At 39.0% G+C, this 24,472-nt stretch overlaps 1 protein-coding gene across 6 annotated transcripts in view; it reads right to left on the bottom strand.

The window, feature by feature from the left end:
• Window positions 1-24,472, bottom strand: part of ARPP21 (cAMP regulated phosphoprotein 21) — a 325,940-nt gene that overhangs the window by 271,392 nt on the left and 30,076 nt on the right. For all 6 annotated transcript variants that reach the window (XM_086964746.1, XM_086964751.1, XM_086964752.1 and 3 more), the window contains exons 7-9: window positions 10,937-11,015; window positions 7,074-7,133; window positions 1,776-1,916 (exon numbers count right to left, since the gene is read on the bottom strand). In XM_086964746.1, coding sequence (XP_086820872.1) covers window positions 1,776-1,916; window positions 7,074-7,133; window positions 10,937-11,015 — 280 coding nt within the window. The remainder of the gene's footprint in view (window positions 1-1,775; window positions 1,917-7,073; window positions 7,134-10,936; window positions 11,016-24,472) is intronic.

Here is a 24,472-nt window from a genome sequence, read left to right as displayed (position 1 = left end):
GTTTGGAATGTTGTCGAGCTGCGGGCTGATTTCACTGCAGTGGGGGCTGATTTTTTTTCATGGAGACCTGCGTGTGCTGCAAAATAATTAAAGCAAAACGAATTTCGTTTAGTACACGCAGGTCCCCATCAACGAAATCAGCCCCCAGCTCAGCAGCATTGCAAACTGCCCGGTAGCCAGTCCAGCCCGGAGCATAATTAAATGTTGTTCCTTACTTCTGCCCTTCATATAGTTTGACGAGTTTACCAATTTCCTCTGGCTGTCCCTGATCGTAATTTTTCTCCTGCGAGTGTTATTTGGTGCTGAAACCACAAGTGACTTTTTCACACACCTGCTGTGAAATTGTGCAGCGTCAATAGTTGGCACAAATGTTGGTGTGAATGTACAAATTTTCCTTCTGAGGTAAACAATGTCCAGTAGCAGCTCGCATAGGTAAGAGCAGTGGGGCAGTGGGAAAGGGAGGGGCGGGTCAGGGGCGGGGCGGGGGGGGTAGTGGAATTCGACAGACGACAAGAGAAGTAATATTAAAAAAATAAATAAAACCACTTACTTTGCGCTTGGCGCATCACTGCATCGGCGATGTCATGAGCGCGAAGTAAGTGGTTTTATTTATTTATTTAATATTACGTATCCCTTCATCTATTGAATTCCACCACCCCCACCCCGCCCTACTGCTCTTACCTGTGCAAGTCGCCACCGACAATGTCAAATAACACTGACACACTAATGCTGAAAATGGGGATTAAGTAATATTAATGCATAACATAGTCCGATGTTTTTTAAGCAAAAGCCTCATTTACATGCAACTTGACAACCTTCATCCATTTTCAAAGGTTTTGTGAGAATTATTTGGAGGTCACAAGACTTTTCAAACACATACCCCTGTGCATGTGGTTTAGTTTGCCAAGATAAAAATTCATAGGCTTGGCAGCGCCCCAGATGCTGACATCAGCGTTAAACAAATCCAAAGTACTCTTGGAGTACACAGGGTGATGGGCTGATATAGCAGCAGCACCAACACAACTGTGCTATTAATAGAAAGGCTGATTGACATTTTCAATAAAGATGGGCAATAATAAAAAAAACACCACTGCAAGCAGCCGGTCTATTTGCAGCAGGATGTAATTGCCCGACTGAAAAGTGGCCTTCGAGTTTATGCTTCCTTAAACCTCGCAATGATGCTTAATCTCGTTTTTATTAAACCATGCGGAAGAGAATCACATTATCGGGCAGCTGACGGAGATTACATCCACGTGGAGGGAGCTTAATTCATTGATTGCACTTCCCTATTGCTGAAACCCTGCGACTCTTTTTCAAGGGCAATGAACTGCATTATCACAGCAGATATCAGGCATGATAACACCACGAGGCCTTTAATAATGTATTCCCCAATGCACAGATCATTCCATACAATAAGCCTACGAGAGTATATCTCTGCTTTTACATTCTGCCTCCACAGGGGCCTCCTCCTAATCTGTATGTCAGAAGGAGAACTATGAGTGACCAGGAGGGAGGGATCAATGCCCGATTACCGATCTACAATTAGATTCATTGCATGCAAATGTTTCTTATAAGGACATCTTGAAAATCTGTTTTCGGCCTGGCTATCATGAAGATTCTAGGGGCCTCCCTGTCGCACATAATAGCTTTACAAGCTGATATATTTTAAATACAGCTCAGTCCCAGATTAGTACAGCAGGTGCAGTGCATTTGGGATGTAAAATTAAACTCACTGCAGAAGAGAAGCAACTGGACGCTTTGAAGGTCATACTTACATCCTGGTATTGGTGGTTTTATTGATGATGACTGATTTGCCAGTCTGGTCCACATTGTGATCCATTCCAAAGTAGGCAGCCACCCTATGCACCAGCATTCTCTGATACGAGGACATCTGAGGAAATTTCTTAAAATGATTGCTAGAATTTTAAGAAGAAAAAGATTCCTGGTTTAACAAAGGATTCGTGCTAAGGAATGATCACATGTTTGCAAAAACACATCAATATACACACATGCATTTAACATAAGTACATTTCAAATTGACAACAAATATATACTTTTCAAATCACTTGTTATCACAGATCATCAGGGTGCTTGAACAATGATCTTTATAAAGGTTTTCACACTGAAATGAAAGACCTAAATGGTGGGATTAAATATACCTGCGTGGTGAAAAAGAACATTTACTACAGTTTTAAGTGTTGTAAATACTCTTGCTCACTGTTTGTTCTTCTTGTACAATAGGGTACATGTTACATAAAGTATTTTGCAGATAAGCAAAAAATGCACAATAATTAATTTTGCCAAAATTTGTTGTATTGATGTAATAAGGAATGGAACAATTACAAATTTCTGCTTTTAAAATGTGGATTCAGCAATCAAGAAACAGAGGAGGCAAGAGTGCCCGAGCAGAACCTTGAATGTGTGTGTAGTAGGAGTAATTTTGTTATAGTTAATTGCCACATGGATAGTGCAGAGGCAGCCATTATTATGACGTCATAGCACATTTCTGTGTAGGTAGTTGTATGAAATCCCTAAGGAATGTGGTATACATGGACTGACATGTACGATCAACTGTAGGCTGTATGGAAGAACCTGCAGCCCTGTACTTGCAAGAGCTGTGTGATTTCTGCCGGTATTTAGGGGTTGTTCTCTGCAAGCAGAAAGGAATAGAAGTGCAGCCATGCCAGACATGGACGTTTTTAAGTAGTTACATTAGATTCCCAGTTAGCAAGCGATGCTCTATGGAATCTGGATAACTTTGTGCATTAGGAGGATGGAGGTTTGTTGCTGTATATGAATTGAAGAAATAGGAAAAACTCGTCACTCCTGATAAATGTGTGTATTATTTTCTAATTACAAGAACTTTCTGACATCAGAATGCTCTCTCATACGAAACCGATGTTTCTTAAAACACCTTATTCTTGTTAAATAAAAATCTCTTCATTGTTTTGAATGGATATTTATGATGTTTAAACAATTGTATACAACATGATTCTTAAAAACCTTTTCTGAGTTATGAAAAATAAATAATTCATTAGAGGTGACTAGCACCTCTAAATTTACCCCCACCACATGCTGGAGAAGAGTGGGTATATCACCCGCATTCCTTTAGATATTGTGATGGAACATTGGTGGACAAGTGCTCAAACAGTCTATTTTTGTGGTGGAGACATTCCTGTTGTTTCGTAAACACAAGCGGAGTAGACCAACATGTTCCCACACTATACCGCGTGGAATGTGGGTGCCAGTGCTTCCCCTTCTGCAAACAGCTCCATTCGGCAGGTAAATAATGAGGGAGAGCTATAAAAAAGGGACAAGGGTAGGAGACCGAAGATCAATCGCATAGAGGAATAACAGGAGGGGCAACTAAAAACAATAAAATAATCATGTATTTATAAACAGGAGAATGCGGAGGGAGGAGTCAATGCAAAACATAAAAAGGTGAATGAGTGGTTTAGGAAGTGGGTAACACTGAAAAACCACAAAACAAAAAAGGGTTTGGCTGGACAAGGGAAGGCAGTGGGCTGAAGGAAAACGCCACACATACATTTACAATTGGAGAATTCATAGGAAGGCTTACAATACGAGGCCTTGGTGGGAGAAAAGATGAACATGGCTCCCTTGGGTAAGGAAAAGGGAACGATGATAGGTGAACATCATAGATAATTAAGGCCTCAGTTACAAAGCTTTCTGTGAGAAATTGTGTTTCACTTCAGGTGGGTCCCGCTCGTATATTTTCAGGATTACTAAATGCTCCTTGAATAAAGAATCTTTTACCAATGGAATTCATGAGTAAGCCACTCAATTGGGAGTGAAGCACTGCTGACAGAAAATGTTGTACGAATCAGACCAGTAAATTCAGTGTTTTTGTCGTGCGATATAAATCGGAGGTAACTCTAAGACACAGCATGGTGACAAAGACAAACAGAATTTTTATTGCAGTGGAATCATATCATAAATGATTGGGTGTTTCTAAAATATTAACTGGTCTTGGGTCTGACTGAAGCTAAATTACAGAAACAACGATGGGCAGAATGATGCAAGCGACATTTTGACTACTATTGAAAACAGAGAACTGTATTTTTTTAATATTTACAATCTGAATTCTACAGTGATAGAGCAATTTGACTATGTGACTCAGAAAGCTACTTGCCCACGTACTTCAATCTTAGGTTCACAAACAACATCATTTATGGGGCAAAATCCCACTCCTGATTCACAGAAAAATGAATGGTGAGGTTTTGGCACCGTAAATGGGAGTATGTCACCTTACATTCTGCCAGTATAACTGCATTTTCCACCCTCATAATATTAAGGTATTTACTTCTGTTAAAGGTGGGAACAGCGCTGCTTTCAGAATGAAAATGGGGATTAAACACAAACAAAATAATGGAGAGGATGCGTAAGAGGTGTCTCCGGGGGATAAACAAAAATAAAATGTACAGGGTACAGATTCATACTGCTGTTTCACATACACATGCAGGAATATGCACTAGTATATTGCCACATGCATACATAAATATGCATGCGTGTATTCTTACAGAGCTGTGACAGTCACATGACTTCAAGTAGTATTCTTGGAGGTGTTTTTGTGAAATCAGTGAAAGTCAGAAACTTACTCAAAATATAGATATAAGCCTACATGAAAAATGTCTAAAATTGAACACAGGAGTTTTTTGTTGTTGCAGCCTATGGTGTATTTGGTCAAAGAATACAGCCACATCTCCAGGTTTTAAGATTAAATAATCCATTAGACCACATCACTTTTAGTTAAAGGTTGAAATATTACTTCTCACACAATATCTGATGTCATCCTCATTTTCCAATCAGAAATCTCTCACCCCTACTTAAATCTCTAGTCACTAACTTTAATCTGACCAACTGCGCCCTGAAAGTGGCCTTGTTTCCAGTCAGACACCTAAAGGACACATACATAAATGTTCATTGTAACACCACACAGTTGTTACCAAAGACCTATTATGGACTTAAAAAGAACATACATTGGCATACATCCTGTCTACTGCTTACCATTGGCTGGATGTATTGCCAACGTTATTTGCTTGCTTTATATTCAGCAGCTTTCCTTGAACCATCTTCTCCAGCTTGTGTTTGTACCTCCCCTGAAGCATAGTCTCTTAACCATATTTTCTTGGCTATCTTTTCAGTGCTCACTTTTAGAGAACTCTTTTTTTTTTCTTTTTGGTTAAGCACTCCATGAAAGCGTGAGGTTTTCCAGTTATTAAATTTGCATGCTTTTTTCCCACCATACCATGGACCCACACACTCTGTGTTGCTCTTTCCCTTACGAGCTTTCTCCCTCCAAAATGTCATTTACTATGCTACTCTCTCTCTCATATGCTTCATCCCCTGTGCTCCTTATTGCTGTATCTGCCATGTGCCTCCACCACGCAAAATACCCCCACCATTGTGCTACGTGTTGCTCTCTCTCTCTCTCGTGCGTCTTCCTGCAGCAACCTGTCCACATACTCTATTTTGATTTCTAAAATTATGTATTGCTGTCTGCCTCATTTGCTTTTCATGATGAACCCACACACCCTCTAAACAAATATTGAGAACTATTGGCTTTTCCAATGCTTGTTTCCAGTTATTACATTTACATGTTTTTTTCTACAATACCATGGACCCACACACTCTGTGTTTCTCTTTCCCTTGAGTGCTTCCTCCCTCCAAAATATAATTTACCATGCAACTCTCTCACTCATATGCTTCATCCCCTGTGCTCCTTATTGCTGTATCTGCCATGTGCCTCCACCACGCAAAATACCCCCACCATTGTGCTACGTGTTGCTCTCTCTCTCTCTCGTGCGTCTTCCTGCAGCAACCTGTCCACATACTCTATTTTGATTTCTAAAATTATGTATTGCTGTCTGCCTCATTTGCTTTTCATGATGAACCCACACGCCCTCTAAACAAATATTGAGAACTATTGGCTTTTCCAATGCTTGTTTCCAGTTATTACATTTACTTGTTTTTTTCTACAATACCATGGACCCACACACTCTGTGTTTCTCTTTCCCTTGAGTGCTTCCTCCCTCCAAAATATAATTTACCATGCAACTCTCTCACTCATGTGCTTATCCCCTGCGCTCCTTGTTGCTGTTCCTGCCATGTGCCCCCCCACGCAAAATACCCCACCATTGTGCTATGTGTTGCTCTCTCTCTCTCTTGTACTTCTACCTGCAGCACCCTGTCCACATGCTCTATTTTGCTTTGTCAAATTATGTACTGCTGTCTGCCTCATTTGCTTTTCCTGATGAAACCACACACCCTCCAAACATCATTCGTGAAGCCAAGAGGTCCAAATATTGAGAACTATTTTTTTGCCAATGCTTGTTTCTTAATTTTCAATAGGATTTGGCTCCTGTTTGATTCATTTCTGACAGCCCATGAACAATTTTCTTCATTCTTTTTTATTTTTCTTATCAGTTTTTTCTTTTTCTATTTAAATGAAGAGTGAATCTTTAAGTTTTTTTATTACTTTATATGCATTGATATTTGGGTGGTATATTACTGATTGTGCAGCCCATATTTTCCCTGTTCATGTGAAGCTACCAAAGGAGCGCGAGTACACTTTCATTCAAACATGATTGGTTTTGTAGAAGTCTGTGTTTAGGTGGTGTACAGGCTCAGCCAAAATCCACACAGACTTTGTGACTGCTCCATAAAGCCAGCTAGTCAATTTTCCTACAGTCAAGGAGGTACAAAACATTTATATTAACAGCCTTTTTCCTTGGTAAATTCCTGCTTTGATGACCTTAGCTCCAAGGGATTCACTGACTATGAGCAATACTTTTGCTGTTTACGGAGGCCAATTGAAAATGTAGTATATGTCACTATGTTTGTTTAGAATCAAGCTATTTAAGCTATGTGTTTTGAGACACTTAAACATGTTATGACATCAAATTAGGATGGTCCCCACAATGATACTTAATTGATCTTTGTAAAAGTCCATACAAAAACACCTCCTCCTTAAGTTAATGCTATGCAACATCTTCCACCGAAGCTGAAGATTTGAGAAAACCTAAATTGTTTTACATTGGCATGTATCATACCTATTGTCACTGATAAAATCCACAATTTCCTGCTCCATTTTCAAAAGGATCATCCTGTCCCTGCAAGATAAACAAAAATTGTAAAAGTGTAAATGTATCAAACAGGTATGTGTGTATTTCCTGTTTTGTGAAGAATAAGAGTAAGAAACACAGTCTCATAAACGAAATTAGTTCTAATTAAATCCAATATTAGAAAGTCCACATTCTGCTCACCCTCTGTTACTCTGATATAGTTTTGGATATACTTTTAGGTGCATTCATGAACTAGGTGTAAGGGTTGAGCACACAAGACAAAACATACCATAACATCATTAGAATAAAGGTTGGTATGTAATATTGTTCAGTATATGACAACATAAGCCAATAGAAAGCCAAAAAAGGTAAATCCATTAACCCCACTCAATGTCTGTGTGCCAATGGAAATGGGGTGCTATGGAACTAATAAATACATGCAGGAGCTTAAGATCATTCAAAGTGAACACTATACAAACTCCTTTAACAGCAAATTCAATTGCATTAATACCAGCATGAACAAAATACCTAAGGTATGGGGAATTTACTAAGGCAAGGTATTTACTGGAGCTTCATTTTCTAACAGAACATAATGCACATTTCACAATGAACTAGGTTTTAGTTTTCCTGAGTCACATTGCTTCTCTGGTTAATGTTGTATTCCCAATTCTTCAAAAGTAAACATTTACCACTTACACAATTTTCGGTCAGAGTTTTACAGTTTCTTCTATTTAATAATAGTTTTCTATAGAAGCTTCAGCTTTAGAATGACCACACAGAGTGCAACATAGACCAATGCAAACAGCAATTAAGTGGCATAGCATGTTTGACCGATTTTACTGCAACAAAATTCAGATATGACAAGAGCAGCCCATTTTAACATTTGGGAATCTGCTCGAAGGACAGTCTGGCATACAAGAAGAGACACAAGTGCTAAGATATGGACCTATTCACAATGATGTTTTGGAGTACTTAAAGCAGTACTCCTGTAACATTCTTTTGAGTACTCTTTGTAAATTGGCTCCAGAATATCTAATATGGGAATACAATGGTAGCATTTAGTGAACATGTATATACAATTAGTTCAAATAGAAAGGCCTGCGACCTGTTTGCACTTTTAATATTAGGGAATTGGATGTTTCAGGGCCTATTTATGAGCCCATATAAGAGTATGTATAAGAGAACCTTTATAGTACTACTTTCTGTACTCATGAATGCTTCTGTGAGTCAGCCCCATTGGTTGTAGTTCCAGAAGTTCATCTACCATATTAGCTCATCTATTAAATCCTGCCTTTTTTATATTATGTAACTTGTTTTTTATTGAAGATGAGGGTATTGATTACGGGTGAAACAGTGGCGGATACGGCTACTGCTCCTTCTATTTTTGAAATGTTGCTAGGCCCAGTTGCAAAACAATGCTTATTTATTGAGCCGGATGGAAGCTACTATAAACGGACACGTTTCAAGGTATTGATCAGTGCAGCTAAAGTCTAGAAATGGCTTGCTAAAGTAACAGTAATTGGTAAAATCTCTTATTATATTCCTTTTAAAGCCTCTAGGCACCTTTCAGGGATATTTTCTGAAGATATGGCAATAAAGTGGCAGAGGAAGGGAGTTAGATGGCTGGGGGATTTACACATGGATGATGGGACTCATAAGTCATTTGATGAGTTAAAGGAACAATTTTCTTTCCCTAGAACTTATTTCTTTAAATTTCTGGAAAAAAATAAAGTAGTTGAAGGGGTTAGAAAACAGATTAAAATAGGAATGCTGTATCAAATATTGCTTATGGGGAGAACTGATGATCTTGACAATGTAAGGCTGAAGTGGGTTTGTGCATTAGACGACCCAGATATAGTTGTAGAAGATTTGCTTTTTGCTGTCTACTGAGGCACGAATGTCTGCAAATTTAAAACCCCAATTTTTTAAGACGCTGTTTGATTTACACTATACTCTCGTTCAGATGGCAAAATGGGGGGGAGGGAATGAGGGTAAATGTTTTCGTTGTAAGGCTGATGGTGCAGATAGTACACATATTTTTTTAGCTGTGTTAAACTTCAATGTTTTATAGCAAAAATTGGAAAGTTTTTGTCATTAGTAATTAAAATGCCTATAGATATCGCACCCGCCATGATGCTACTGGGGAAAATACCCATGGATAGGCCAATGGACCCACTATATCAATATCGCCATTTTTTTTTTCTATGACTGCTGCACGATTATGTATAGCCACTGAGTGGCTCCAGGAGAAACCACCTGACTTTCATCAATGGCGAGCTAAAATATACAATCTATTTAATTTGGAGTGGGGTCTCTTTTCTATTAGGGGTATTAGAAAGAAAAAATTGGGCATAAATATTTGGGGTTCATTTCGGGACTATTATGAGGATTGACAGTAGATGATTGATGAATTGTATAGGAAATCGATGGATCGCTAAGGGGTCAACCATTGTGGGCAGGATGAACTGCGCTGTCTTGATTAATCTGTTCTTTTGTAATGAATTTGTTCATGCCTGCAAATGAATGCTGGTCTTTATTTATTTATTTTCTTTTTTCTTTGTATTTGTATCTGCTTATGTTTCTTGCTGTGAACAATAAAAAATAAATACAAAATTAAATCCTGCCTTTATGTTAACTTACTTATTGCTGTGTAACAGCATTCCTCTCAATCAACAGAAAAGAAACAGATGATCACTAAAGATGTACCATTTCTATTTTCCTACTTTTACAAAAGTAATTTACTGATGGTCAAAGGAGGGATGAACACAGTAAAGCATTCTGAATTACACAAATAGAAGTAATGTTATACATCTCAGCATATCTGAATGCATATTTAGAGGTTAAAGTGAATGTCTGATGTTGGATGGCCCTGAGTTTTTTTCCCCACATTTCAACAAGTATAGTTGTCAGTTGATCAATTAGTATTTGAGGAGTACTACCAAAGTTCTCACTAAGAATGCCATATGAAAGTCTCAGGGAATCGCCACTGAGTAAAACCCTGTTGTCATCAATAGTGTCTACTGTTTTCTATGTTTCCACCCGCCTGGATGCTTATTATCCGTAGATTACACGTAGGTATATTTTTTAATGAATAGGTGTGTTCATATGCTTAAAACCTCAACATTGTCATTTCAAGAAAGAAAGACTGATTCTTATCTCATGGTCTTCATATGCTTTGCTACCTTTCTGTTATGTACTACAGCTGATAGCAAGCTTTGTTGGACAGTTATCATCTCATTCTTCATTTCAGATTACTCTCCAGGATTCACCCACTTCTCTGAAAATATTCTACATTCTACATTAGCAAGAAAGAGTTTAAATGCAGGTAAGTAATGATTGCAGAATGAAGCAATAGACCATAATGCAGTATGTAATGTCATGCCAATGTGATCTACTGTGACTGAAATGTCTGGGTTGAACTTCTGGGCTATGCATTGGACTCCACTGTACGGATGTGCCTTATAAATTATGACAATCATAAATCAATCGCAGATCCTACAGAAGTGTCATTATTATTTCGTTACCTTCCATCAAATGTATAGCTCAAATTGGGGCATTCAAATTGTATTGCCAGAAGCAGCAATTTCAGGCAGATTTCCAAAGCATAGTTACTGACATTTGCCATAATCAGCACTCATCCATTTAATATAGACAACAATACAAATTGTTCCTTTATGGGAGGTCGATGTTAAGAAAGATGAAGCATTCTATGTTCCACGAGAGTGAAGCAAATAGTTTCCATCAGTTCAATGGAGATTGCTCTTTGGTTAAACAGAAAGAGACATGCCAAAGGAGAGGCTGTTCTGTTAGTTACATAAAACATATTAAGAGGAATTTAGATAACCACTTACCTAGGGTTATTCTTTAAAGTGTTTATCAGAAATTCATGCAAGTCTATTCCAGTGGAGTCTGTATATTCCTGGCTGCAATCTAATGAAAAACCAATGCAAAGTGTACTTCAAGAAAAAGCATTTCAATCGAACAACAAAACTTCCTCATATTCTTGTATTTAAAAACAACATTGTAAGACTGTATCATCTTTTTTATTGGGTTGTAATTATATTGCTCTTTGTGATTGTCTGTTCTGCCACATCTTTTTAGTAGCTGTGTCATCTCCCAGTGAGTCACGAGTCACCCAAATTATCCTCTGTACTTTGGTACACTACTAACAAAATGTTTAACCAAGCCTCTCACTGCACACATTTCACATTTACTTTAATTTTCCTACTAGCTATACCTGTCCAATCACATCACAAGTTTGCCCATCAACCCTCATTAAACATACTATACCCTGTTACTACAACATATATACTTGTCTTAACTTGATACTATAAAATCAACCAAGTTGTATGTAATTCACAATCTATTTGACGTTTATCTAGCATTACTGCCTCCCCACTATATCTGTAGTTTCCTCACCAGTCCTCTAACTTCCATGCATTCAAATAATTTTAGGCTTGACATTAGAACTGTCACTATACACAAATCATTACGGGCTGATATCTTCATGCTATCAACATGCATGCATTATCGAAATTATTTCTAAAACAAACCAGAAACTATGTCTAACTATTGAGACTTTAGGAGATAAAAAACGGAGACTGGATGAGCACCAGCTTTAATTCATACTGCAAAGACATCACCTAGTCAACGCTCCATTTGGACTTGAAGTAACTGACCTCTGACAGTAATTCTAAACAAAGATATCCCAGAGGTAGGGATCCACTACAGCTTTAGTGTCTTGCTAGTGAGCCTCCAACAAATGACTCAATTTCTACTTTGCAAATGGCTTTAGTGTGTAGTGAATGGGATTCTATCTGGATGTTGGGCAAAATTATTTTTCAAATGGAAGATGTTTAACTCTTTAATCATGTTCACCCATGTTTTAGCTTATTAGCCTACAATCCTGCAACCTCACAATCATCTTCATATTCTACGATTCTATCTAGGTTGTTCAAATGTCCGTTAGAGTTTTTTTTGTCTTTCCTGTACTTAATTACTACATTCTTGTTACTATTAAACAAGTTATAATGTTTGGGAATTGAATTGAGACAAACTTAATTAATTGTAAAAAAAATGTATTTGCAAGAATCTGATACTAAGTCATATCGATTGATTGTCCCTCAGCAATTCTGATTAATGGCAGGTAGGTCGACATCTGGATTCTCTGAAATTGACCAGAACCCTTTAAAAAATTACTTCTATGCGTTCATGATTATGAAGACTTTAAAGTATGTATCCCATTACAATACAGATCACAACAGTCTGATGTCTACAGGTCTTTAGAAAACTAATATGTGTACTTTCTATGGCTACAAATTGGAACAAATCTTTCCAAAATCCATTTTCACCAAAATAAATTAATGCAAAATAATGTAGCAGCAAATGGCCTTCATCTTCATTTTTTATGGAGAAAGGCAAATGGTATGAAAAACTAATTAGCAATTCTAATATTTTTAGTTTCTATCACTTTTATATCGATGAAATAACATTAACAAATCTTTTATGAATTAAGTCTAATTCTAACAAGTATTAAACAGGCAATGTCAAATAATAACAAATTTTACTAAGCCATCTGGATTTTTTTAAGCATGCTGGCTTAAATTGATTACACCACTATAGATGTAATTAGACCCAGAATTTCCAGTTAACAAAGCATGACCTAATGATTTTTGTGAAACATTTCATACAATAAAAAAATCATTTTTATGTGTGCAAAAATTGGTTTGTTGACCATCAACAGCAAGTGATTATTAACCACATCCGTGCGGCAGGAATTTCAGCACTGTGCTGAACATTCCTTAACTGGGTGTGGTCGTGACGGAACCATTCCGTCATCAGCACAGCTCAACCGTGACTGATGACGGAATGGTTCCGTCACCCGCATCGAAAGGGCTAATATGTTAAAATACTTTGTATAATAGGAATGGACTGCAATCCTGTTCTATAATGTGAAATAGGTGGGTGAGATACTTGGAATTTAGCACTGTGCCCAATACTTTCCAGAATATTTTACACAGATTATTTTGGAGGTAAATAGGAGGAACAATGAGCCTAGCTCATGTACCTAAAAAAAAAGCTCATCAAAATATTTCCAACATGCCTCTCCTGATTGAAAATTGTCAAGGATGGCTTGGAATGGCAGATCAAAGCATTATTATGCTTTGATCCCATGTACCATGCTGCAGTAACAAAAAGGGCCTGATCCCAGAAGGCCACAAGCTCTTCACCACTCAGGATGAGAGGTCCAGTTTTCAAGGACATATTAAGGGTAAGCATAAACTTGGGTACATCATTACTAATGGTATACGCAGGAGAGGAAAACAAAGCAAGCATTAGGCATTTTTGTGTGCCATTTCATATTGTGTTATACCCAGTGCTTTAAATGGGCCGGCACTCACCGGTACTGAGTACCGGCACGTCTTATTTTTACCGATCTGAGTACCGGCACTTCTCCACTTGCCAAGGAGAGTACCGGTACTCATGAAGTAAGGTCACTGATGCTAGTGCAGCGGAGCTCGAGGGTATCGTAGCGGAGCAGATCTTTACGGCATTCTTCTAACAGCCAAAAGCGCCTCGCTAACTCTTAGCTGAGTCACTGCTGAACCATTCAGCAGCGGCTCATTTGCATTATGCAAGGGATGCCCAGGTGTTGAAAATGTCACCGTCCTGCTGTGTTTGAATGAGCAGGCCCATTCAGGCCCTGCTTTGTCAATTGCATTCACACTATCTGTGCTGTGAAGTAAGGCAGGACTAACCTCAACTGAACCTTTTTTGAGAGTATCTGTGTGCGTGAGTGTGGAGCTCAGACATGAACAGAATCGGGACAATCTCAGGAAGTAGTTTTAAAGAAATGCGTGGAATACTTTTATGTGTGTATGTCTGCTTGCTTCTGTGTGAATGTGTGTGTGCACTCTAGAATAAATAGGTATTGTGTCAAATGCAACCAAGTAAGAACAGTTTCATAGTAAGAAGATGCAAATATTGCAAAACAAGAACATATTAACATATTGAGTTTGGCCTTCATTTTGTGTAATGAGTTAGCATGTTTTGTAATATTGAAATGCTGCTTTTCAAAAGTCTCTCTTGTTCTGAGGCACACTGAATTTTAGCCTGAATAGTGCTGTTGTTGGTTTGCATACATTTAAAAGTTTCTTCTATTATGATTTAGGGCCTGTTCCCAGCAGATCTTCACACCGCCCTCTAATAGCATATCCAGATGTTAATCTACAGATACGAGAAGTTTAAAACTATTATCAATGGAAATGTGAGGGCAAAATGAATACTCGATAGAAATGTCTATCACCATGTTTCGCCCTGCCTCTAGCCCCTCATACTAGCCACGCCCCTAGCTCAATTTAATGAGTACCTGCACTTATTTTTCCCCATTTAAAGCACTGGTTATACCCTGTAGTAGTCCTGATGTATCATGCCTAGTTGGAGGAACATATAGAAAAGTCCAGAAGCAACACGTCCCTAAGTGAATGGTTGAGACAGCTGATTCTGTGTCCACCATGTGGCTGGCAAAGACAACTTCCAGAGAATGTTTTCATGGTCATTCTGTATGTGCTGTGAGCTCAGTCAGAATATGTTAAGCAAGAAAATATATTATTTGTGAATGCGGCCTCATACAATAAGACTTTATTGTTCACACCCTATTTGGAATTTTTTTTGCAATTGTGGTTTTATGATTGTGTTTCTACATTTGTGGAATATCATTGCTGTACACATCACAGTAGTGCCTATATAGGATTGATAGATGACCCCCTGGTACTTGGACACCACCATTTCCAGTCCAGGGATTTCCTTTACGAAATTACAGCATTTTGTGACCTCTACATTTGCTTCATTTAATATAATTAGACATACACACCCAATAATAATGATTTCTATAAGAATGGCCAGCCCTTGAAAAAATGTGTTACAGTGCCATGAAGCCATGCGAGCAGGCTCATACAATTTGACACGACTATATGTAAAGAACAGATAGCTGTGGTGCTCAAGGATAGCAAGGTAATTATGACTGCACCAGGTCATGCTTAAGAAATACATAAAGAACATGCATTATCCTAGTTACCATGAAGCAAGTAGGATGGTGGCTAACTCCTACATTTATTGGGCATGAAAAGCAAGCCTAAAAAAACTCTTACATTGTACAGATCCCTAATGATGCAAACTATTGATTTAATTTCAGACACTTTCGAAAATAATTTAGCAATTTGTGGCTAGGCCCTTAAAATGAGTTAAAGGATGGAAGAATTGCACAACTACAATGTTTAACCAGTTAGGGTGTATCCCATGAAAACAGGGATTAAGTTCATATGTGATTGTGTTTGTAAGTATACAAATGCTGATTACCTCCTCGTTAGTCTTCCTCGCCACATGACTAACATAGTGAGCTTCAGCTCCACGACAGAACCCTCCAAAGTAAAAAATGTAATGAAGAGTACTGGTAAGTAACCGGGGCATTAATAGTTCATCTATGTAGTTATGTAAGTGAGGAAATATGCAGTACAAATGTGTAGGTGCTTGTGCTCTCCTTTAAATGTGTGTGCGTCAATTGTGAATCCCAATGGCCAGTGACTATCTCTTCATGTTGCCAGTAATTCTGGGACATTGTTGTTGCGTTGGTTACCGGATAGCCCTTTGTCTCAGTAGTTGTGGCTTTAGGGCTGGCAGACTTTGCCACTGGCCATCTAGGAATAAGAGCTGTCTGTTGATAGCTATATTGTGGAGCATAAGGGATGTCACCCACCTAGCTTCTACAAATCCCTTAATGTAAGCAAATGGTTTCCTGTTTATGCACCCCAGCGGATTGCTCAATAGTGTATCATGAGAAATGTGTGCATTGTTGAATCTTATCTGTGCTTTGGTGACTGGCTGTGGAAATAATTCAGAACTCATTTCTTGAACTGATATTCACTATCACAAGAAGCTCAAAGTCAGAAATCCTGAGTGGTTATTACTGTGTGTCTTTGTGACGTGTTACTCACCTAGCAAGGAACAAAATAGATGGCTTTGCATCTCTCGAAACCCTGTTCTGGTACCCACTATGTCAGCATCATACCATGATCCTTGAAAACAATTAGAAAATGATCGGAGGCTTGGTGTGCATCACAATCTAAGTGATGCTAACGCTTGTATATACTGTTCTATCATTTTAAAAAGGGATGGATTTTAGGAATCTTGGTGGTTGAGGTGCACACAATCAAAACATCTGTGGTGAAAAGGCACACTTGTCTTGTATAAGTCTCTGAGATTGGCTGATGTTATGTGGTGTGTGTAGAAAGGCATTTCAGAATGCAACATCGCTGATATGCGTGTGCGACTTCCTAGACTGCCTTGCTGGTGGATAGTTGTGATAGGGTCAGAACGTGCCCCCAGTTTCTCCCCGAAAGAAACAACGAGCATACTGCTGTAGTTTGAATACTAGCTTTGTCTCTGCTGCTGATACACTTGGTGTTTTTGTGTGTTACAGCCTCATATTGGGTCTCAGGGGTTTACAGATATATGTGATGACCTCCTCTGCTCCTAATTTCTAGCCTGTGTCTGTGTGGCAAGATAATTGGCATTTTTATGAGGTCAAGGATGTGAACATCGGACTCGTCGATAGCAAACAGCTTCCTGTGTTTGGAAAGGAGGTTTTTTATTGTTATCATTTAGCCTACTGATGGGCATGTATTGGACATGTATCTTATCGTGCAGTGAGTGCAATGTCCTGGTGTATTAAGAGGGGTGCTGTCTTTACTCCTTGCCAGTTCGGCTTCATAATGTTTTGCGTAAATTACATGATTGGTTGGCACGTGCTTTGTTTGGAGTTGTTCTTTTTCCCCGTAATCTGCATTTCTGATATCTTCTATTTTGTGTTTAAGAGTTTAGTAGACAGATTTCTTCCTTAACCTCCCTACAGGCCAGGGTTAACCAAAAAGGATACAGTAGCTATATGCAAATATGTTTTGCATCGTCTCTGTTAGGCTTACGTTTGAGTTGCTCGACCTGATATTCACGTTGCTTTCTTAATCTAACAGTCTTTTTCTGGATTTACAATGAATTCTACTTTCGTTTAGCAAATAAATTAAAGCCGAAATGCACTACCTTGTTGATCTGACAAAAATACAAATATATAAAAAAAAAAGTGACACTACCTTATGTCCCCATTTTATGAACATGTTGGGGCTTATTTACAGGCCCCATGCGCTGCCAGTGCGTCACTTTTATTATGGGGGAAATGACGCACCGGAAGCGCAGGTGGCTTGTAAATTAGTTCCTTTCCGCATTTCACCACGTGCTTTACTCTTTTTTACGACACTTTTCAGAAGCTCTTTTTAAAAGTATTTGCATAAAATATGCGCGTGTAGGATGAGGCATCGAGAGAAGTAAGTGCTCGCGTCTTTGCGATAATTAATGTTCTTGAAGCTGGCAGTAACCGCCATTTGCAGCACTGCTCGTGCCTCCGCCTGCATGAGGTGTCTCTTTCGGTTCCGCCACGTGACACGTGCGCAGTGTTTCACTTGCGGCAAGGTTATCGGGACTTCACAGTCCTTTCACTGTCTCTCCTCATATTACGAGGTAATTCCCTGCGGTTTCAAAGCGCAAATTGGCAGTCTCAGGCTTTTGCTTAAACAGGTAAACCGAATACGATTTACCATTTGTGGCATATTGTGCTAAATGTCGGGTGGCCTATTAACTGAAAATAAGGAACAATTTTATCCCCAACTCTATCGTTAAGTAGGCTGTACTGATAGTTAAATGAGGCAGAAATAAAGCTGAATTGGATTGGAAATATTTAAATGCAATAGAATTATCCGGGATAATTGTGCCCAGATAAGGCTGACAGAAGGTCAAACAGCATTGGAGGCAACTAACTAGAAGTACTCTTCTCGCGCATTGATATGTCTGAGGTAGACTGATGAGGTTTCACTGGAGCTAATAATGTAATACTGGAGGGAAGGATGCCGAAAAATCTTCATGCATGGGAAGCGCAGCCAAAGGGTAAATCGGTGAATATGGAACACGGGTCTAAACCAGAAAGTCATGTTACATGGAATGGAGCATATCCGTAAGAAAGTCAAGGAACAGAGAATAGGCTGTCCCAAACTGAAGGTCAATTTTATGATTTGAGAGGTTTGTTTGTGGAAGCATGCTGCTAGTACCTCATATTGCTCAACAAAATTGATGAATTAATGGTTTTATATGCATTTTTATCTGTTACTGTTATTATAGCTCTGGATGATTTTTTAAACCAGAGCATGTTCTGTATATTTTCTTTATGTGGAACTATTAGGAGCTCCAAATCATAATAAAAAATTGGAATGTGGATGTGGAAGCATGCCATCAAATTTCAATGTGCAGCTAGGTTTTACTTTGTGATGGACAATGATCTCAGCTAGATACCTGATCCTGTGCAAGTGCATTCAGGGGCAAATGGTTTTGCACTTTGCTAATAGTATATTTTACTGCAACTAAATTATAATGTGAAGACAGGCAAATGTGTGATATAAGCTAATGCCTTCTGGTCATCACATTTTCCTCGATTAACATATTTTGCTGGCAGCATTAGAAAATGCAAGTTTTAATCCTTAAAAGATATATTTATAATGAGAAAAGTCAGATTATTCTAAAGAAGACACATGGTGTTGTATAAAATAATATTTTATGTAGTCAATATTGTGGTGTACACCAAAGTTCTCACAGACGGAAGCCAGTGAATGCCACTCTCTTGCATTAAGTGGTGTTTCCATAAAAGAGATGCTCACACAAATACACTGCGGTTTTAGTCCAGATCTGCTGAGTTAATGATAGATACATGCCTTTCAAATAGTTGTTAGTCTGTTCATGCCATTGGAATTGAGAATGGTATGCACTACTTTTCTTTAAAGACTGAGTAGTTTCACCAGTTTCTCCAATTAGGAAGCCAACACGAATCTACCACTAGTTTCCACTGACTACTTTGTGTAAGGATGCTATCAATTCCGTATAAAGGGTGAGCACTATAAAATCAAATCTAACATTTTCAGAGATACAAAATCTCGTTACCAAACAGATTTATTTTGTACAAGATTCATTGGCAAGTCTGATTAAAACTTCGAGAATAAGATGAGTTTATTCTCAAGCAAACGTCCTGGAAATTCGAAAAACTAAGCTGACACAAAGTATTGGCCATATTGGAATCAATTCTCAAGATATTATCGTTTGAAAGCATTGTCTCATGAAATATATATGAATATATAGGCCTCAAACATGTCTTATTCCACTGGAAGTGCTTCTTCACTGGATCACCCTTACTTGGGCATCCTTAAGTGTGCCAAAAAATCTGACTCACAGTTAGCAGGTCCAAGGGCCTTGGCCACATCTTTGACTTTCAGCGACATCAGCCCATATGCGGAATATATTTATCATCCTTAACTACTATCATCTGGAGTATTAATTAAGCCAATCTGTGAGCACCAGGACAACAGGTTTTCTCTGGACATTGACTACAACCATCCACTGCTTGAAGGAACTTTACCTCAAGACCAGAATTGGAATAATCCATCATAAAAGTACGCCGTGAAACCTCAAACTTGGTGCATTATGTTTTAGTAATTACTTCATATACATTTTTTTCACCACTGGATGTTGCCACTGTAAACATCTCCAAGCTTTATCTCAGAATGTTGGTACTTCATCTGTACAGTAAGTGTTCCCAACTTTCGATAAGTTGTGAGAACTTTTAACTGTAAACAGATTAAGTACAATGATACATTTCTTCATCTGTCCATCCCTACATGATATACTAGCTAGATCCCTTCTTGGTACACCCAAACTCTTGAACTCTGACCCCAAAAATTATGTAATAATGATGCTTAATCATTTTATTCTTTCATAATCTTTGCTGAGTTCCTAGAATTAATATTTTAGAGGGCCTATGTCAAATTTTCTACTGGGCAACAACAGCTATTTACAGCCAGGTAGTGGAAGGTTTGCTTTCTATTTATCCCCTAGCATTTAATTGATCATGTGTTAAGATGTTGTTTAGATTTTATGAAATTTCTATTGGCAGGAAATGAAGTTCCTAATTTTAAATATTTTGCATTGTGATTTTTGTTTACTGCACCCCTTAACACATCTTCTCAGGTTCAGCTGTAAGCCAGGGGTGTCTAAGAGAGCATTTGCTCATTATTTATTTTATTTTTATTTTTATTTTAGCTGTTTTATAACGCGCTCCGTTACTACCAGAGTGTCCTGGCGCGGTAGGAAAAAAACAGGCATGTGGTCAAATAAAAGAGATTGAGAGTTAAACTAATAAGCAGACCTAAAAAGATGGGTTTTCAGGGCCTTCTTGAAAGGGACAAAATTCTGGATAGATCTCAAAGAAAGTGGTAAAGTATTCCAGGCGGAAGCGGCAAGAACGCCGATAGACCGACCACCAAGTCGTACCCGCTGAAAGCGCGGAACCTCCAGCAGACTCAGATCAGCCGATCGAAGAGCGCGATTGGGGACATAACGTCTAAGTCTTTTCTTCAGATACGAAGGCCCCAGCTCATTAACTGCCTTAAATGCCAATGTCAATATTTTAAAAGTAATTCGTTGAGAGACTGGTAGCCAGTGTAGTTGTTTCAGATGGATTCTAGCACTTTCCCTGCTAGGCACATTACAAAGTAGTCTCGCTGTAGCATTTTGAATGACCTGCAAACGGGAAACCAAAAAAGCTGGAGTCCCACTGAAGAGAGAATTGGCATAGTCGAGCCGTGAGAGTATAAGAGCTCTCGCGACAGACTCTCTAGCTGCGGAAGGAAGATACGGAAAGAACTTCCTCATAGCCTTAAGAGACCCAAAGCACATGCCCATAAGTTTCTTTATATGTGCTTCGAACCTCAGATCCTCCCCAAACCATACACCTAGGTTCTTTGCAGGGATGTTCACTGAGCAAGGTTGGGGAAAATCGACAGGCCACAGGAGTTCTCTAAAGTTTGGGGGGAATTGCCCATATAGCAGGATTTCAGTTTTATCTTCGTTACACTTCAGTTGCGCCGCCGCTAACCAACTGAAAACTGAAGACAAGCAAGAGCGAATGACCTCCGTGCCAAGGGCAGCACCGGGCCAGGTAAATAATAATTGCGTATCATCCGCATACGCCATAATTTTGGCCCCAAGTTGTTCTGCCAACACAATGAGCGGAGTAAGGTAGACGTTAAAAAGCAGGGGGCTCAGCGTGGATCCCTGGGGTACCCCTGTCTTGAGTGGTTTGGCCAAAGAAGAGAATGGAGGAAGCCAAACCTGCTGAGATCTATCAGACAGAAAGGATCCTACCCATTTCAATGCCGGACCCACCACACCTATCTCAGCCAAACGTGCCAGAAGAAGAGAGTGCGGGACAGTATCAAAAGCGGCAGAGAGGTCCAATAATATTAGCGCCGCTCTGCCGCCACTGTCCAAACACTCTCTAATGGCCTCTGAGATCTCAACGAGGGCTATCTCCGTGCTATGGGCTGCACGAAAGCCCGACTGGGCAGGGTGAAGGGCCTCTGAGGACTCAACAACGGCGTTCAACTGGCGAAACGCAAGTTTCTCTCCAACTTTCGCCATTGCTGGCAGCAGGGAAATAGGGCGATAGTTGCACGGTGTAGTTGGATCAGCACCCACTTTTTTCAGCAGGGGAAGCAGCTTTGCCTGTTTCCATTCATTGGGAACCTTAGATGTTTTAAAGGACAGATCCATTATTTGCGTAATTTCCTTCGCCACTGATTCTGCCACTGCTGCCAACATACGAGCAGGGCAGGTATCCCCGGGAGCACCGGATCTCAGTGAGTTAATCGCTCCCAGAGTGTCTTCAAATGAAGGAGAGTGAATGTCTCCATCAAATGTGTGGGAGGATTTTTTTGTAGAGCATTCTCAGCATTATCAATCCCACCCTTAATTTCTCTAAGGCTCTGCTGGATTGTGGCAATTTTATTTAGGAAAAAAGAGGAAAGAACCTCACACCACTCCGTAGAAGGCTTCACTGACACTTGTTCCGCACAAGGGGAAAGAAAACACTTGACAATGGAAAAGATTTCCCTGCTATTGTTATTGGCTTTCTCTATTCTATTGGCAAAGTAATCAGATTTGGCCCGTTTAATACTAACATATTAATCTCGCTGTGCCATGCGATATGCCTCCTTAGCTTGTGGACAGTACGCGACTCGCCATCCTCGCTCTAATTTTTTACAAGCCAACTTAAGAGTACGTAATTGAACGGAGTACCAAGGTTGGGAAGGAGTTTGAATATCAAATATTGTGTAGAGCAATGTGCTTTACTTCTCCTTTCACTTCTGACTGTCCAGTGAGTTTCTCTGAATGGTGATAACAGAAATCCTCTTTAGGAAGACCACTTCCAGTGGGGGCAGGGAAAAGAATCTCAGTTTAGCAGTAGACTTTCATATCTTATACAAATTTTCATTTTCAACAAGGATGCTGAAATGTAACTGTAAAAATAAAAATCGTAAAGATGCTTTGCTTCAGAAAAAGTTGTCTTGGGTTCTCTGAATAAAATCATTTTCATGCTCCATACTATCCAATGGGGACAAAGGTGGAAGACTACACTTGGTATTTAAGAAGGAGGGAGATATTCATGTCATAAAATGGAGTGTGGTGCGCTTCAGAGTGCTGATGTCTACAGCAGGACTAGATGAGGAAGAGAGTCAAAGAAATCAAATGCTGAAGGGAGAATGTAGGAATACTTGTGTTGAATTGGAAAGATTATCAAGGTACTGCTGGGTGACAAGTCGTCAGAGTGATTTATAAGGTGGTGGTACAGCATGAAGCTGATGAATAAAGTTTTAATAACGATTTAATTATCAGGGTGCTGACATAACAGGAAATAATAAAGCTGCTGAAGGTAGAAGGAAGTATTAGTGTGCTTAATAGTTGTATTATCGTGGCAAAGAAGATGGTTTATCATAGTACTGATAAAGGATAAGAGGGAAGGTTGTAGGCATCATATGGGAGATCATATCTGAAACCACTGAAAATGTCAATACAGTTCCACAATACCACAGTAGTTCCCAATTAAACTGATACAGCTACTATTGACATTGGTTAATGTTCAGAGGAGGATTAGAAATTGATTATTGATTTTCTAATAATTTTAGTAAAGTTTAACAAATCAGCATGACATCTAGCATCCTCTTTGAGGGTCCACCTCAGTTCTTTATGTTCATTTTCTGTTTATTGATCAATAGAAAAAGAGGGCCCGATTCACAAATGTGATCTGAGACAAAATCCCAACTTTACGACTTTCGGTATTGACAAAGGGCCTTTAGGAATACTAAAGTTAGGATTCCCAACTTTATTACTCCTGAATGCTCTTTGTGAATACCGAAAGTCGTAAAGTTAGTACTTGGTCTCTGAGGACTTTTGTGAATCAGGCCCAGAGTTAGCAAGAATTACCTGAAAGACTAATTTCCATTTTAAGACCCATATAATTTTCTGTTCTTTGGTATTGCAAAAACTGTTGCCTGCAATTATGCAAAATGGGTCATAAGGATATAACTTCCTTCTTGATAGGCCCATTTGGGGGTTTGTGTAAATCTGATTGGTAGGTTTTGGGATGTTTGTGTCACATAAAGTGTATTCAGGCTTCAAGAAGTTAATCTTTTCTATTTGAAATGTTAGGTCCATAAATTATCCACAAATGCGTGGGGGGGGGGGGAATTAAGATAAAAGTTCACAAATACATGAATCTGATTGGATGAAGAAGCATTTACTTCTGCCGGACAATTTATTAACTGGTGATTTAGCAAGGATCTGTGGATCTGAGTGATCTGAATTTCTTCTTGTGGCTTAAACATTTTTTTGCAGCACCTAGAGTGTGATGTGAGAGATTATTGTTCATTGGTAGACCCTTCTGTGCAGAAAACCAATTTGGGGGGTGGTTCAAAGTATGAGAGGGCATTGTCCTAAAAAGATACAGCCATTCCAAATGGGGGAAGATCATCAAGATTAGACAATCCTATTCAGTTTAAAAAAATTAGTTTTTGTGTTGTGGTGTCCACAGATCGAAATGCAAAACAGTGGATCCCACAGACCCCAGATCACATGGCAGGTTCCATTACTTTTTGTTTAAATCCCCGAAACTTAAATGAGCTCCAGGTGGTTAAAAAAGAAATATAGGAATGTTGCTGCCAAATTGGGCACTGATACAAGACTGGGCTCAGGGCACAGTTGTAAGATGAGACTTTGCACTCAGAACCCATGCACATGTCTAAATGATGTGCATAGCAGGAGACCCATGTATAGCAAAGTTCTGATTGTAGAGAAGAAATAGTTGTACTACTGTTCTACAAATGATTGATAGGGTTTACTAATTTTGAGGGGGTAAAAATATATCCAAGGTGGTATCATCAAAGTAATCAAGATATATATCT

This window comes from Lissotriton vulgaris, chromosome 4_1 (genome assembly GCF_964263255.1).
Source record: "Lissotriton vulgaris chromosome 4_1, aLisVul1.2, whole genome shotgun sequence".
NCBI lineage: Eukaryota > Metazoa > Chordata > Amphibia > Caudata > Salamandridae > Lissotriton > Lissotriton vulgaris.
Note: the sequence above shows the minus strand (reverse complement) of the source record. Positions and strands in the feature narration are given on the sequence as shown.